We start from the raw sequence: 15603 nt of genomic DNA, 5'->3' as shown, positions 1-15603 counted from the left end.
TGAATAAAATCACACTCCAGTAAGATACTATGTGCGATGACTCAAGGCAGATCCTGAGTATCATTACTAACTCAATGATAAATAGGATATCTGAACCAAGGGCCCTTCTCGCACAAAAAGACAGGATCAGGAGCAGCTGACTGGGACAGGGGTAGGCTGAGGATGCCTATCTTTTGCCCAAACATCTTCAAAGGTACCATCAGTCAGAGATTTGTAGGGCAATCACATAAAAGAATAGAGATGCAGATTAGGTCTCCGAAAATAAAAACCTGAAACATTAAAAAAAAGAAGAACAAAAATTAGGTCTCTGACTCTGTGATTCCATGAAATGCAGACTCCCACTTTATGAGGTCCTATGCCAATCAGGGTCATCCCTACCAGAGATGTTTATTTTTTTATTTTTTTCAGAGACGTTTAGACATAGCTATCTCAGTAGCCCATGATAGATAGATCCTAATTCCAGAAACCTAACAAATAAATTAAAAAAAAAAAATCTACACACTGCTATGATCTCCAAATACAGAGGAAAGCAAAGTATAGAAAATATGCATATTAATAACCATTTGAGATTTTGAAAGGGAATAGAGAAAATACTATCTAGGTACTACCTCTGAAAGGATACTCAGACAACTAACCATGCTGGTTCCCTCCAAGGAGAAAACTAGGTAGTTGGGGAAAGGCAGAGACTTTTTACTTTTTTGCGTATTTTTAATCATTCACCATGTGATTATTTGCTTAAAAAATAAATGATAAGTGGGGGGCAGGGAAGACTCCACATAAGAAACCCTCAGAGAAACCATAGCAGGATAGTAAGAAAGACTAAGAAATGAAAGATTCTACTTAGACCTAAAGCCAAAGTTTTGAGCCTACTGCTCACTGTTATACACGCTCTCTGAGCCTGAAATAACTGAAGTGAGCACATCATCTCCCTTACCTGACTGAAGCAGGGAGCTGGTCAGATAACTCCGAGATGCCTTCAGCTCTCATTTCATACCTACCCACCATTATCAATCCATTGATTTATCTATTGCTGATCTATTATCTGATCAATAATAAAATTAGAGATGGGATACAATAATAAAATCAGAGATGGGATACTTTGAGGCAAAAAACAAGCAAACAATAACAACAAATTACCATACACAGAGCAACTAATTATCCTACTGAATCTCCCCCAAATATAAACTACTGGAAAGTGAGACAAACACATGAAGCATCTAACACAATGCTTGGCACATACAAGTACACACTAAATTTTAGCAAAATCCCAATTCAAAACAAGGCTACTTTCCATGCTTGGTGCAGTAGCAGCAGGCACACCATCAACAGGCAGACCCCACACCAGCAACTTCATGGACCTGTCTGTGCCGTGCGGCAGAAATACTCCTGGTTGGCACCAAGGACCACATGTCCATCAAGAGGAACGTGGCAAGGCTGACAAGGTCACAGGCAGGCTCCACAGCCAGTTCAAAACCTACGCTATCTGTGGGGCCATTTACAGGATGGGTGAGTCAGATGACTCCATCCTCTGACCAGCCAAGGCCAATGGCATTGTTTCAAAGAACTTCTGACTGGAAAGAATCATGGATGTGGAATATTTGTCATTAATAAATAGCAAAATTGGAAGGAAACAAAACCCACTGGGTAGATGCAAATTACTAAAGAAACTGGGGATCAGTGTTGACTTCTACATGAATCAACTGTTAGGTAATGGACAAAATGCTTTCAATATTAAATATATGTCTCATGAAAACACTGAAGTTCATGTTTACTATTCAATCCTTCTCAATCATACCCTTCGGTCTTAGGGGCACAAGGCCCAAAGAACAGGCACTGAATAAAGAGCCATTAAAGCTGGCAGAAGCCTCAGTCTGGCTGCTTCCTAGTCATGAGCTTAGAGATGTTTATCTTTGCCATCTGAAAAATGGGAAAAAGAATCATCTATCTTTTGGGTTGGTTGTAGGGAATAAACAAGAACTATATCAAAGCATTTTATAAACTATAAAACATAATATAAATTTAATTATTGTATATTACATGCAATTTTAGTCACCAAGCTCCAAATCCAGAGATGGCGATTACAGAAAAAGCAACAAAAATTATTAGAAAGACTTTTACAAATAGGTCCTATAAAGACTGATTTATTTTTTCAACAAATATTCACTGGGTTTTTATTATAATATCTCTCTGACAGTTATGGAGAAGCCAGAGATACAAAGACTAAGAGACTGTTCCTGCTTTTAAAGAAAGTCCAGGGGAGCCTGGGTAGCTCTGTCAGTTAAACATCTGACTCTTCATTTCAGCTCAGGTCATCTCAAGGTCCTGAGATCAAGCCCCATGTGTGGCCGGCTCCATGCTCAGTGGAGAATGTACTTGAAATTCTCTCTTTCCTTCTCCCTCTGCCCCTCCCTCCCATGCTTTCTTTCTCTATCTCTAAAAAATAAATAAATCTTTAAAAAAAAAATTGGGGTACAGAAAATAAGGCTTGGTAATTATAATAAAAATAGCTATTATATATTGAACATCTATTATGTCATGCCCTGAACTAATAAAAAGCACATTATACACATCATCTTTTTTTTTTAAAGATTTTATTTATTTAAGAGAGAATGCACACAAGAGAGCACAAGCAAGGTGAGGAGCAGAGGGAGAAGCAGACTCCCCACTGAGCAGGGAGCCTGATGTAGGGCTCGATCCCAGGACTCTGGGATCATGCCCTGAACCAAAGGCAGATGCTTAACTGACTGAGCCGCCCAGGCACCCCTACAGCATCTCTTTTAATTCTTACACTAATCCTATAGTATGTTTCACAAGGGAAGAAGCTGAGGCTTAGAAAGTTTAAATAACTTAGCCAAGATCATACAGCTATGATATGGAAAAGCCAGAGCTCCACCTCAGCTCTGTCTGCAAGCCCATTCCATTATTTATAATCTTGGAGTGGGAAAAAGTTTTTTTAAGCAGGACACACACCCCAGAACCCATTCATGAAAACGCTAATAGACCGTGTTACATTAAAAAAAAAAAAAAATTAACCTTGGGGCGCATGGCTGGCTCTGTCAGTAGAGCATGCAACTCTTGATCTCGAGGTTGTGAGTTCAAGCAGCCCCACGCTGGGTGTAGAGATTACTTAAAAATAAAAAATCTTAAAAAATAAAAATAATTTTTTTAATCTTAAAAAAAAACAAAAAATAACTTCTGGTAGTCAGTGAAAATAGCAGTGTGCACAAGCAGGCAGAGAGTTTGCTAGCATCTGTGTGGAAAAAAAGGAGAGGAATAACACAAGAAACCAACAACGGGGGGTTATTTGTTTAATGAAGGGGTAGAGAATACTTGAGGAACCCAACTCTTCAATAAACACATTCTTGTAAATTTAGAGCTGCATCTGCTTGTGAAAATTAAAATGTGATAGTTCAAATTTTGTTTAACTCTATTCCAAAGTTACTTGATTCTCCTCTTCTCAGCATAATGACACCTATTTCCCATGTCTCAAAGAGCAATCAATGGAAAACAGCTTGGGACACTCTGTATTACAAGTTCCTCACCTAAAACAGGATACTGGACCAGTTAGGCTTTTCTCTTATATTGGAATTAATACTTTTTTTTTAACTGAAGAATAGTTGACAAATTGTTTAGGTTTCTTCAAACTCTAGGATAAGGTTAAGCCAAACAAGTATTTACTATTTGCCTAAAACTAACACTGAAAAAACAATTCATAGTGAAGCTCAAATTCAGTGAGGGTAAATGGTCCCTACACAAGCCCAAGAAAAAAACACAAAGGTTTCCTGAAGGAGGCTTCCCAAGAAGGATAACACTTATCCAAACCACTCCTAGAGAAACAGAAATGCGAAGTAAGCATAAAGGAAAACTGCACATACACACAGATAACATGGGTATCTGTTCATCACAGCATTTTTACACAGCTGACAAAAATCACTAATGGTCCATAATAAGCACCTTTCTGAAAGACTTCTGCTGTATGTATGCAAAATTCAAAAGTTAACCAATGGATCTCCAACGCTGTAAAACATAGATCAAAGCAAAAACGCTGCAGCAAAAAGATCTATTTGGAATCACAACAAGCAGCTAGAGACCTATAACACCAAGTAGAGGAATCAAAAAATATGTCTATAATGCATATAAGCAGTATAGATAGAGTAACTTCTAAGCCCCCACACAGACCTTTTAAATATGACCAGCAACACTTCAAAGTCCAGGATGATATCAAAATTAGCCAAATCAACTTACTCAAAGTCACAAGTCAGACTATGACATCAAATGTTAATACAACACACAAAACACACAGCAAGCCCTGCATGTCGGGATGGCACAGGCTGACATATATAAAAATGGCCCACATCGGTGACAGCTGCGTAGCACCTCTCCCCATTCTTCAAACAAGTCTGCCCTGGCTTTCTCACAGAGATACACAGCAGTGTTAAGACCAGAGACAAGCTTTCAAAACAGGCCCTACCAACTCCCAGTAAGCCTTGCCAAAGCTCCCACTGTTGAGAGGCAGCCATTGTGGAGACTTCCTGAAGTTCCAACAAAGTCCTCAAACCCATTGTGCCAGCTATTGACAGGGACAGTGTTCCTGCCAGTCTGTATGAGGTGCAAACCAATGAGTTAAGCTTTGTGGACGCTGGGAACCACCACAAAATGTCTTCCAATTTGGCCAGGTTTTGCTTTGAAATCGCACAATCCCACCATCCCATCCCCTGGAAACCAAGAAATAGCAGGTGAAAGCTGTCAAAGCCACATATTCAGCGCATTAGGGGACAAGACAGTCTGAGTAGGGGATAAGCAATCCCATCTGCAGACTTTTGTAAAGGACTGGGTTGGGGGAGTAAGAAACAATTCCTGCCTTTTACCCAAAACAATTTTTTTTACTTTTTTTTAACCCGAAATTATTACCCACCCACCTCAGAATTTTTGTGGAGTACTGAACTGCAGAAGGAAAAGAAAGGAAAATAAAACTTAAGGCTGTAAATGTAACTGTATAAAAATCCCCAGGGGAAGATGACCTATGAAACTAAGCTCCATGCACAAGGGCTAACTATGCAGCTGCTTTTCTACTTGCCTAACCATCCAAGATAAATAAAGCAGGCTCATGGAAGCCCACCAACTTCCAGGAAAATGGAACCAAAGTCCTCCTGACTCAGGACAAACCACATACCCCGAAGTAAGGCCCTAAATGAAATCCACACAGGTCTGTTTTGGAAATCATTCTGGCTGGCAGCAATTAACACCCCCTCCTCCCAACAGCTGCCAATATGCAGAGGAAAAACCTGCTCAAAATAAGGCAAATGGAAGAACTTCCCATGAGCCTCTGCTCCAAAAGTGTTCCAACTCAAGCAGTAGCTGGGGCCCACAAACTCCAGAGTGTCCAGGTCTGCACTTCCTCTAGTTCTACTAGTAGCATTTCTGCCCACCACCCACCACCTCCCCTACAGTAAAACCCCATCACTAAGAGATTCCCATAACAACTTTGCCCATCCTTCATGATAAATCATGCCTTGCTGTGATATTTATGATTAGGATCCGACAAAATCAATTCAGCCAAAAAGAAAAATAAACAGTATGCCTCCTCAGAAACCACATGCCTGGAATAAAATATCCAATACTCAGTGCAAAATCTCTTTTCCTCAGCAGAGGAGAAACCAAGGAACCAGCCTTCACATGGGAAAAATCCCACATACCAAGGTATTATCTGAGGACTTAGGTCCCTAAAAAAACCCAAGTATTATGGTTGAACACACCCAAGTACTATGGGAAGTCTAAACTTCAAAGGCTGTTTCCACCCTTGGGAAGATGAGTTTCTAAGCAGTTACTCAACCATTATCATTTAGCAATTCAAAATTGTCATCTACTTCATAAGCAATATTTATCATGTGTCGCATGCCTGGAATCCCCAGCTGAAATTTCTGGATGCCACGTATGTGCAGGACACGTCAGAAGGAAGTGATATTACTGGGCACTCTCCCTCTCATTCCCTTCTTAGAACCTGCTTACCTCAGAATGCAAAAAGCCAGAGACATTATAAAATATATCCAGTCACCTGTAAAGGGGCACCAACTAAACTAGTAAAAGAAGTCTCAAGGCTGGAGAACAGGCAAGGATTAGACAGACAGAAGCACCAATCAGAAGCTGATAGGGAAGGAGGCAGGGAAAACAAGGGACAAGGAGAGATGATTCCTGTAAAATAAATTTATGAGTCTGTTTCCAAGGTTGCGGTTTAAAAGAACTGTATCAAGCTTCCTCGTTTTCAAGCACATCCAATGAGTGATCTGAAAAACAGCAGGCATTTTGTAAGGTGTCTCAGTTGGTATTTTTCCCATATCCACAAAAAAAGCTGTAATAGCTTATGAAATTCATTGGTTGAGAAGAGAAAGGTTAAGGTCCACAGTTGATCAAATGGGCTTAGTCCCAAATGGTGGTAATATCTCTGAACTGCAACACTCCAGAATCTCTCAGCAGCACTGTAAAAGGCAGATCAACAGACTACTCCAATGAACTGGAACAGGTTAGCTCTAATTGCTCCTTACTTGTGTGGTTCCTCTCTTTTCCTTAACCACACCATCACAAAGGTGCTTTTTACACATACACACGTGCACTCAATTAATATCTGAGCACAGGAAACTAAACATTAGGTTGCCATGCCCACCCAACACATTCAACAGTTAAATTCCACACCAGCTTCTGTTTTCAAAGACCCCTTTCTCACCTTTAACCCTGACATCAATGGAAAGATCAGGTACTATTCACAAATCCCACAACACCCAGTCTTCACAAGAGCTGGAAAGCAGACCAAGAGCCAGACCCCCCAGGGAAAATCTGGAGAAACAATTAAAGCCATCTGCAGGCCCTACTGAGGATCAGAAAGACCAAGTTCAATTCAACAAGAATGATAGTTTCTTGACTACTGGGGCACAGACACAGCGCTAAATCCTACGGATCCCAAAGGATCCCTTGAGTATTGGTGGACCGGCAGATATTTGAACAAATGGTAAAGCAAAATGTCCTGAAAGAGCTATGGACCCAGAGTTTTAGAAACTGGCAGGAATGCAGGAGGGGATGGGAGCAGACACAAAAGGCAGCCTGGAGGAGTCAATATCCCAACTGACTCTTGAAGACTAAGCCTTACAGATGAGAGAGAGAGAGATGTTGAGGCAAGAATGTCAGGTAGAAAAAACAGAAACCAAAGCACAGATGTATGAATGAGCCCACGTGGCACAGCATGCTTAGGAAACTAGAAGCCCAGTAACACGGACTCCAGACTCAGGAGTAGACTGCAGAAAATTCGATGAGGCTACAAAAGACAGGCAGAAGTTAGGCCAGAAGGAGCCCAAGGAAGAGAATGGACTTTATTTGGAAGTCCAAGATGAGTTATCAAGGGTTTTTAAGCTCTTTTAGGTGGATGATTCTTAGTAGGCTGCAGGCAGGTTTGAAGAGACTGGAGAAGAGACCACAAGAGACAAAGGCATCCCAGCTCTATTTCCACAAACCAGAATGAGAGCAAAAAGCGCCATCTATTTGATGTAATATACTTAACTAGCAAACCCTGTACCTTTTGCAACACAACCGACATTTTCACCTACTCCTGCATCCCCGGTACCATCCAAACAGCCAGCACATATGTCAGGCACATTCCCAGGAGAGATCTTACAGGTTCCAGGAAATGTCCACATGCTCAATGCAGGCATTGTGATAACTCACTAGCTCTTTTAGTGCTTAGCAAAGAAGCAAACCTCTCCTCTTCCTCCTCTAACTAGAAAGCCCACAACAACCAGGCCCATTCACCTCCTCCACCCAGATGACGAGCAAATTCAGTTCAACACACTGTTCATCTCTAGTAGTCCCCAACTCTGACACTTAATCAATCAGAAACGCATTAACCACTCCATGCTGATCAAGCAGTAAGCAGGAACTCACAGAGTGCTGTACAGCAGGTTATAAGGGAGGCAAGGGATAAACAGTTACTGCTGGGCTTTAGACACTTTAAATCATCTCAGTTACTCATTACGGCAGCTCATTAGAGTATGTATTAATTCTCCTAGTTCACAGATGTGTAATCAGAAGCTCAGATGTTAGACATCTTACCAAAGGTCATTCATCTGCTAAGTGGAAGAGCCAGGAGTCAAATCCAAAAATGAAAAACTCTAAATAGTGTTTCTTTCACTACCCTATACTTCAAATATACACAGATATTAGATATAATTGTATACATTAAGGTTGATCATAATAATAGTAGTAACAACATTTCCTCTTTAAAACTGAGAGGGAACCCATACCGTACAATGTCAGATCGATGCCAGATTCACTCAAAATAGTCATAATTAAGTGATCACAACTGGAATCTTTGAGTGATTCTAAAAAAGATTATTAGTGAGCATTAGTGACCCAAAAATGTTCAGACTCAAATAATCAAAGCAACTTGGCTATACTCCAGAGAAATATATCAAATCCTCTATAACTTTCCCCTCAGAGTCTCTATGACAACATCTGAAAAAAAAACTCATGGCTGATAGCTCACTTGTGCTCTCTCCTGAGTAAGTGATTTCCCAAACGACTTTACCCACCCAAATTACAGAAATATGTCCAGGATTCACATGGCAGTTCTGATCCGATTTGCCCCAACCCTGGCTCAAGCAGCTTTGCACTACCCTCCTAACTAGATCAGCGCCAACCAATGGGTTTATTCAAGCTGATCTGTGATGGATTAGATAATGAAACCTTAGCCATGTAAGCTGCCTGCTTGTATTGGGGCTGTAGGGGAGAAGAATAAGAAATTCAATACTCCTAGGGGCCACCTAAAACACCGAGTGCACTTGCCATCCCTCACTCCATCTGTTTGCTCATCCAATTACTGCCATTTCCTTCCCATCATCCCTGATGCTCTTCCCTCCGGTCTTTGAAGGAAGTGCGCACAGGCACCAGAATAAAGGCGTTTACTCTGCTTTACAAATGCATATCAACAAAAATTCAAGCAAAGCCATTCACTAAAATGACTGTCTTTACTGTTTCCACAAATTATGAAAGCCTGGCATCAAACTGACGGCCTGAGAGATGTCAAACTGGAGCTGTGCTGGCAACATTCTTGTTTACACGAAGTGGTGTCGTGAGTGTCTTTCTCCCCAATCCTGTAATCTTGAGGCCTGTCTGCACCAGTCTGTTTTATACCAAAATGAAAGTTAAAACTCTAGTTAGCTTCTGTTGTGTTCACATGTCAGAATGAGAGAGAAAAAAACATGACAAGGTGGCTACAAAATAGGAGAGGGAGTTGGGAGACAAATTCGACTCAGGCTAATCTCGTGAGTCACCCTAAAGAATAGTCCTACTTTGAATGCAGATCTGTCCTTCTCCTTCTCAAAGACATTCCATGTGTTAAGTTCACAGGCTTCATTGTGTGGCTTGAAAACAATCAGTAATTTTTAAAGTGACTGTGCCTCAGTTTCTCCATCTACAGTATTCGTGGCTCTTGTGTATTATTGGCCGAATGTCTGTGGCCCTGCAAAATTATGTTGAAGCTCTAGCCGACAGTGTGATGGTATTTGGGCAGGAGAAGGGGCCTTTGGGAGGTGATAGGGTGTGGGTATCAAAGGTAGGACCCCCACGATGGGATTAGTACCCTTATAAGAAGAGGAAGAAAGAGATCTCTCTGTGTCCAGGAGCATACATCCAGAAAAGGCCACGTGAGCACAGCAAGAAGCCAGGAAGAGAGCCCCTCAACAGATAGCAAATCTGCCAGCACCCTGATCTTGGACTTCTAGCCTTCAAAATTTTAAGAAATAAATTTCTGGGGGATCCCTGGGTGGCGCAGCGGTTTGGCGCCTGCCTTTGGCCCAGGGCGCGATCCTGGAGACCCGGGATCGAATCCCACATCAGGCTCCCGGTGCATGGAGCCTGCTTCTCCCTCCGCCTGTGTCTCTGCCTCTCTCTCTCTCTCTCTCTGTGACTATCATAAATAAATAAATAAATAAAATAAAAAATAAAAAAGAAATAAATTTCTGTTGTTTAAGCCACCCAGACTTTGGTTATTTTGTTATGGTGTTTGAGGAGACTACGACAAGGAGAAATGAAAAATTCAATTTCTGTGAGACATCAATCATGAAATTACTGGGAAGAAAAGCACATTATTGGAGCACCTGGGTGGCTCAACTGGTGAAGCGTCTGCCTATGGCTTGGGTCATGATCCCAGTGTTCTGGGATGGAGCCCCACGGCAGGCTCTCTGCTCAGCGGGAAGCTTGCCTCTCCCTTCCCTCTGCCCCCACCAGTGCTCTAGTGCCCTCTCTAAGAAATTTTTTTTTTTTTTTTAAAAAAAGAAAGCACATTATTTTTATAGCTCTATTCAAATGGTAGCACCATGTACAGCATCAGCAGCAAACACCCAACAGAAGTCCAATGAGACATCCACCTAGGAGAAAAGAAACCCAGAAACAAGCAAATGGAAAGACAGACTATTACAAGGGATGTAGCAACACATAGCAATCATAGGCTACCTGGAACCCCTGCCCTAAGACCAGAAAAAAAGCTTTCCTACTACCAGAATCAACCACTAATATGAACAATGGCCGAGTCCATTTCACTATACCAGATTTATGATTCAATGGTCAGAAGCAGTTAGCTGGCCATATAATAATCACACGCCAATATTTCACTGCCATAAAGAATTTTGCTGAAAGCTGTCAGGAATAATTAAGGTGCTCCTTGCTTTATTTATACAGCAGCTAAATTCCTAGAAAGTTACACAAAACTGTATTTTTGTTCGTCAGATTGTTTATAGTCACTACAAGAGATGACCGAAAGCATTCACTCACCAGTATGTTTTATAAAGCCCAAGTTTCACACATATCAGACTTGCTTACATAGTGAAATGATATACCTATACCTATACCCGTTACTCATTTAGCTTTCCACCAGGCTGGAGTACAGTATTTCCAGCACCCTCTTTAACAACTAACCACATTTCTCAAATCATATTTCAATTTTCAGGTTGAATGTCTCTTCCCTCCCCCCCCACTCAGGGTTCTCTATTCCTATACTGTTTCCAGAGCTGTACTAACTCCTCTTCTGTCCACATAAAGCTTCTGAATACTGCCCTTGAAAAGTACAATCCTTCCTCTCTCCCTACTTAGCATGGTTCCTACTTAGCAGAATGATTATAACATAAGCACCACAGGCTCTCTTATGTCCTCTCTACCCCACTTTGGGAAGTAATGATTTACTCCCAAAGCTTCCTGGCTGTAACTCAACAGAGTCCAGCTTTGGAATCTACAGCTTCAAGTTGTAGTTACATTTAGTAAGCAGCCTTGGAAATTTAACCCCAGTAAAGGACTTCTTTCTGTAAAAAAAAAAAAAAAATAATAATAATAATAATAATAATAATCCTTTGACACTCAGAAGACTCAGGAATTTCATAAACGAACTCTCACTCCTGAATTCCATGACTTTTTCCATCCCTTAATCATTTGTAAAACATAAATTTCAACTTCACAAGGCACCGAGCACTTACTATGTACCCAAAACAAAAGACAGAACAAAGAAAATATAGTTCCCATCTTCTAGAAGCTTACAGTCTCACTAGGGAAATAAGAATAAAACAAGGGACAACACAAGATGATACATAATTAAGCATCAATGCAACAGGAGGCCAGAGGAGAGCCTGACTGGTGTGAACTAAGTCATGAGGGAAGGCTTCCTGGAAGGAGCTATGGCTCAGGATATGGCCTCAGAAAAATTCCATTTGTGTTAAGCTATAAGAAAAAAAATATACTATTTTTTTCACACACACCATATACTAAAAGGGTTGGCTACTCTAGGTTTTTTAAGTGTGTATCTGTATTGGGCCTACAGACATTTCCACACAACCACAATCACCTTCTAAGACTACCTTTCCCCTGCTCCTCCTGCTCCAGCTCCACTGGCCTCTTCTTCTCAAGTGCACTTCTTTCTCAATGGCCCTGCACCCACAGTTCCTCCACCTGGACCCCTTTCCATCAAGTATCTGAATGGTCCATCCCTTCCCTTCACTTCATTCTAAACCCACCTATCAGAGAGGCCTTCCCTGACCATCTTCTTCACTCTCCATCCCTCCCTCTGCTTTATTTTACTTTTTGGCACTTACCACCCCATAATAACAGTTGTTGATTTGTTTACCGTCTCTTTCCACGAGATTATTATTACATGAGAGCAGAGTCTTTGTTTATTGCCGTGTGTCCTAGGCTCTAAAAAAGAGCCTGGCACATAGCAGCTGCTCAATAAACATTAGTTAAATGAGTATTAAATATCAATATTAGCTAAATGAGTATTAAATAATAATTATTATTATCACAATGATACAGCAAAGTGCTACAAGTGTGGGTCACTGAATGTTAGATTCTATCTTTTCAGGAACATTACTTCTCCTTTACTCAGATTATACCTCAAATTTCAGCTTTCCCATAAAGCCTCCCTTGACCATTTCAGGAATGACCTTCCCCTTCATCTAGCACAAATCCTCTGCATACTTTGGCTCTAAATTATGCAATGACTTGTAACATGCATCCACCCTAGGGTATCTCTGCTCCTGTTCCTCTGAAACTTACACACATACACACAAAACCACACATACACCCACACTCACACGTGCACTCTTTTTTTTTTTTTTTTTTTTCTCACCCAGTTTTGTCTTCTCCACCCAGTCTAGAAACACCAAGTACACCTTCAGGTGAAGGAATCTGATGCTTTTTTTTTTTTTTTTTTTTTTAGAGATAATTTAGAAATAATCGTGTACAAGCCTTTTCTTTTACAACTAAGGACACAGAGCCCCCCCCCCCCCCAAAAAAAAAGCAGGGATTTTCCCCGAAGTGTACAGCTAGTTGAAGGCAGAGGGCTAGATTAATGATGATCTGAACACCTGTGTGACATGGTGTGTCAGAACTACAGCAATGATAATGCATGACCTGAAAAATAAAGATCCACAAATGCACAGAGTGAAAAAAAGATTCTCTGTGCCATAGTTCTAAATTGCCCATTTGTACCCAAAGAGCCTAATCCAACTCCTTCCTCTGCATACTCCAAAGTCCCTATGCGATGCTCCATTTCCAGATACTACTATCCTTAGCCAGTTTGAAGCCAACCAGCAAATAATGGGCCCCACGGGGGAAAGCAGAGGAAAGGGAGGGGGGAAGCCTTAGAGTTAACAGTGATTGACAGAAACAATGAATGAACACAGACCCACACGAATGTAGGCACACACCAAGCGGAGGCCGCGCTCACCAGCACCCACATCCAGTCACCCCTTCAGATCAGCTCACGTTAATCCACCTCACCTGAAGTCTCCCCATGTTCCTTGGTATTTTTTCCATGGCCCTGAGCTTTTACTTCTCACAATCCCTCTGCCTGACACAGTTCTAATGGAGAACAAAAGCAGGCAAACAAAACAAAAGAATTCAAAAACAAACAGCAAGAGGGTCACTTTATCCAAATCAACACAAGTAACTGAGCGGCCTCTGCAGAGGGAGACCCGTAAGCACACAGCAAACATGCCAGGCTCAAATACAGCTCGGTCTCTAACACAGGAAGTCGGGCAGAGCCTTGAAAAGCAGGGAGCAGAGCACAGGAAGTCTTTTAGCACTGCAGGGATTTCCAAGAGTGGTGTAATGGAGAGAGCACAGGAATAGGAATTAGAAGAGGAGGCTTCTAGTTCTAGTTTTGCTACAAGCTAACTGGGTGGCCTTAGGCAAGTCACTAGTCTTCTCTGGACCTCTGACTCCCCATCTACAAAATGTGGTGGCTAAAACATTTTAGGCTTGGACACTCCCCCCCACCCCCACCCCACCCCCCAAAAAAAAAAACACAAAGAGGAAAACAATTGACTTCCCCCGCACACACCAAAAAGTGCACGTAAACGGTTCTGCCTAAGAGTCTTCCGAGTCCATCCAGGTCAAGAACTTCTGGAAAAGATGATGTCTCTGGTCCCTTCCATCTCTAACATTCTACGATTCTAAGAGAATTGGGCAGATGTGTAAACAACGGGTAGGTGAGCTCCACCATTTCACAGCGAGTTATTTTCAGAACAGAGACCAGATGCTAAAAGGTCCGAAGGTTTCAGCTCCTGCTGGAACTACGGAGTCAACTGACACCACTACGTTTCCCACTCCCTCCGCGATCAGCCAGCTCGTCCTTGAGTCCACAACTCCGAACCCGGCCTCCCAACGGCCCTAGGAGCCTTGTCCGGCGCCCCGGGACGTTGGGCAGCGGCTGGGGGTCCTCGCCCGCGTTGGAAGCGACTGGCGAGGCGGGCCGAGGCGGGCCGGGGCGGGCCGGGCCGGGGCGGGGCGGGGCGGGGCGGGCGCGCTCGGCTCGCGGGGCTGCGGACCCCGGCGGCACGGTGCCCACCCACCGCCCGGCTGCCCGCGCCTCTCGCCGCCCACGAGCTGAGCCGCATCCCCCGGGCCCTCGAGGAGCCTGGTCGCCCCCGCGGCCCCGCCCCGGCCCCGGCCCCGGCCCCGGCCCCGGCCCCGCGTGCGCCGAGCGCTGCCCGGCCCTCGACGCCCCGCGGCGGCCCCCTGGGCAACTGAGCCAGGACCCCCGGCTCCCACTGCAGCCCGGGGAGCCCGGGAAGGGGCCGAGACCTGGAACCCGCCTCGACCGCGTTCGATCCCCGCCCGAACCCGCTCGGCCGCCGGGCCCCCGAGCCCCCGCGCCCCCGCCCCGCCGCCGCAGGCCCCGGCCGGCCGCCTCCCACCTCCACGCGGCCCCCCGCGCCCCGCCGTCCCGGCCCCCCCGCGCCCCGCCGTCCCGGCCCCCGCCGTCCCGGGGCGCCGTCCCGCGCGGTCACCTGCATCCCGCCGCCGCCGCCGTCGGCCGCCGCCTCCTCGGTGCGCGGCCGCTTGCTCAGGCCGGGCTCGGCTCCGTCTCCTCCCCCTCCGGGCGCCGGCAGCTCCAGCTCCGACTCCCGCTTCATCCCCCGGGCAGCGGCGCCGGGCCCGAGCTGCGGCGGCTGCTGCGGCTGGGCGCCTTCCGCCATCCGCCCGCGCCCCCCTCGCCTCCGGGAGCCGGGCGACCCGCGACAGGCCACCTCCCCCTGGGCCTCGGCCCCGACTGTCGCGACAGGCGGGCGCGCGCCTCCCCGCCCCCGCGTGCGTGCGTGTGCGTGCGCGCGGGCCCGGCGCCCCTCGGCGGCTCGGCGGCTCGGCGGCTCGGCGGCTCGCGGCTCGCGGCTCGGCGCTCCGCGGCGGCCCGGCGCTCGGGGCCCCGCGCTCGCACACGCGCCCCCGGCCCGGCCCGGCCCGGCCCGGCCCGGCCCGCCGCGCCCCGCCTCTCGCGCTCACGGAGCTCGCCCGCCGGCCCGCGCCCGCTCCTTCACACCGCCCCTCGCCACCCGCCGGGCCGGGACGAGCTGACTGGCCGGGAGCCGCCGACCCGCCACTGTGGCAGCCCCGGGAAGGCGGGCGCAGAGAAAGGAGGAGGGAGGGACCGAGCGCTGGGACTGCAGCCCGCGCGGGAGGCCGTGGCGGGGCGGGGGCGCCGGCGGCAGCGGCGGCGGCGGCGGCGGCGGCGGCGGGGGCGGGGCCAGCGCCCCTCGGCAATCTCCGCCGCCTCCGCTCCGGGCGTCCGAGGGA

At 45.5% G+C, this 15603-nt stretch overlaps 1 protein-coding gene across 22 annotated transcripts in view; it reads right to left on the bottom strand.

Moving 5' to 3' along the window:
- The window catches only part of RBFOX2 (RNA binding fox-1 homolog 2), a 276323-nt gene extending 261157 nt beyond the window's left edge, over positions 1-15166 (bottom strand). For 20 of the 22 annotated variants that reach the window (XR_011997802.1, XR_011997801.1, XR_011997798.1 and 17 more), the window contains exon 1: positions 14820-15166. Coding sequence is in view for 15 of the 22 variants with exons in the window: in XM_072741453.1 (XP_072597554.1) it covers positions 14820-15008 (189 nt within the window). In the remaining 7 variants the exon portion in view is untranslated. The remainder of the gene's footprint in view (positions 1-14819) is intronic. The other 2 variants (XM_072741460.1, XM_072741480.1) reach the window with 2 other exon arrangements.
- Between the last annotated feature and the right edge of the window lie 437 nt (positions 15167-15603).

This window comes from Vulpes vulpes, chromosome 16 (genome assembly GCF_048418805.1).
Source record: "Vulpes vulpes isolate BD-2025 chromosome 16, VulVul3, whole genome shotgun sequence".
Lineage (NCBI taxonomy): Eukaryota > Metazoa > Chordata > Mammalia > Carnivora > Canidae > Vulpes > Vulpes vulpes.
The sequence above is the reverse complement of the archived record's forward strand: the minus strand, read 5'-3'. Positions and strand labels throughout refer to the sequence as shown.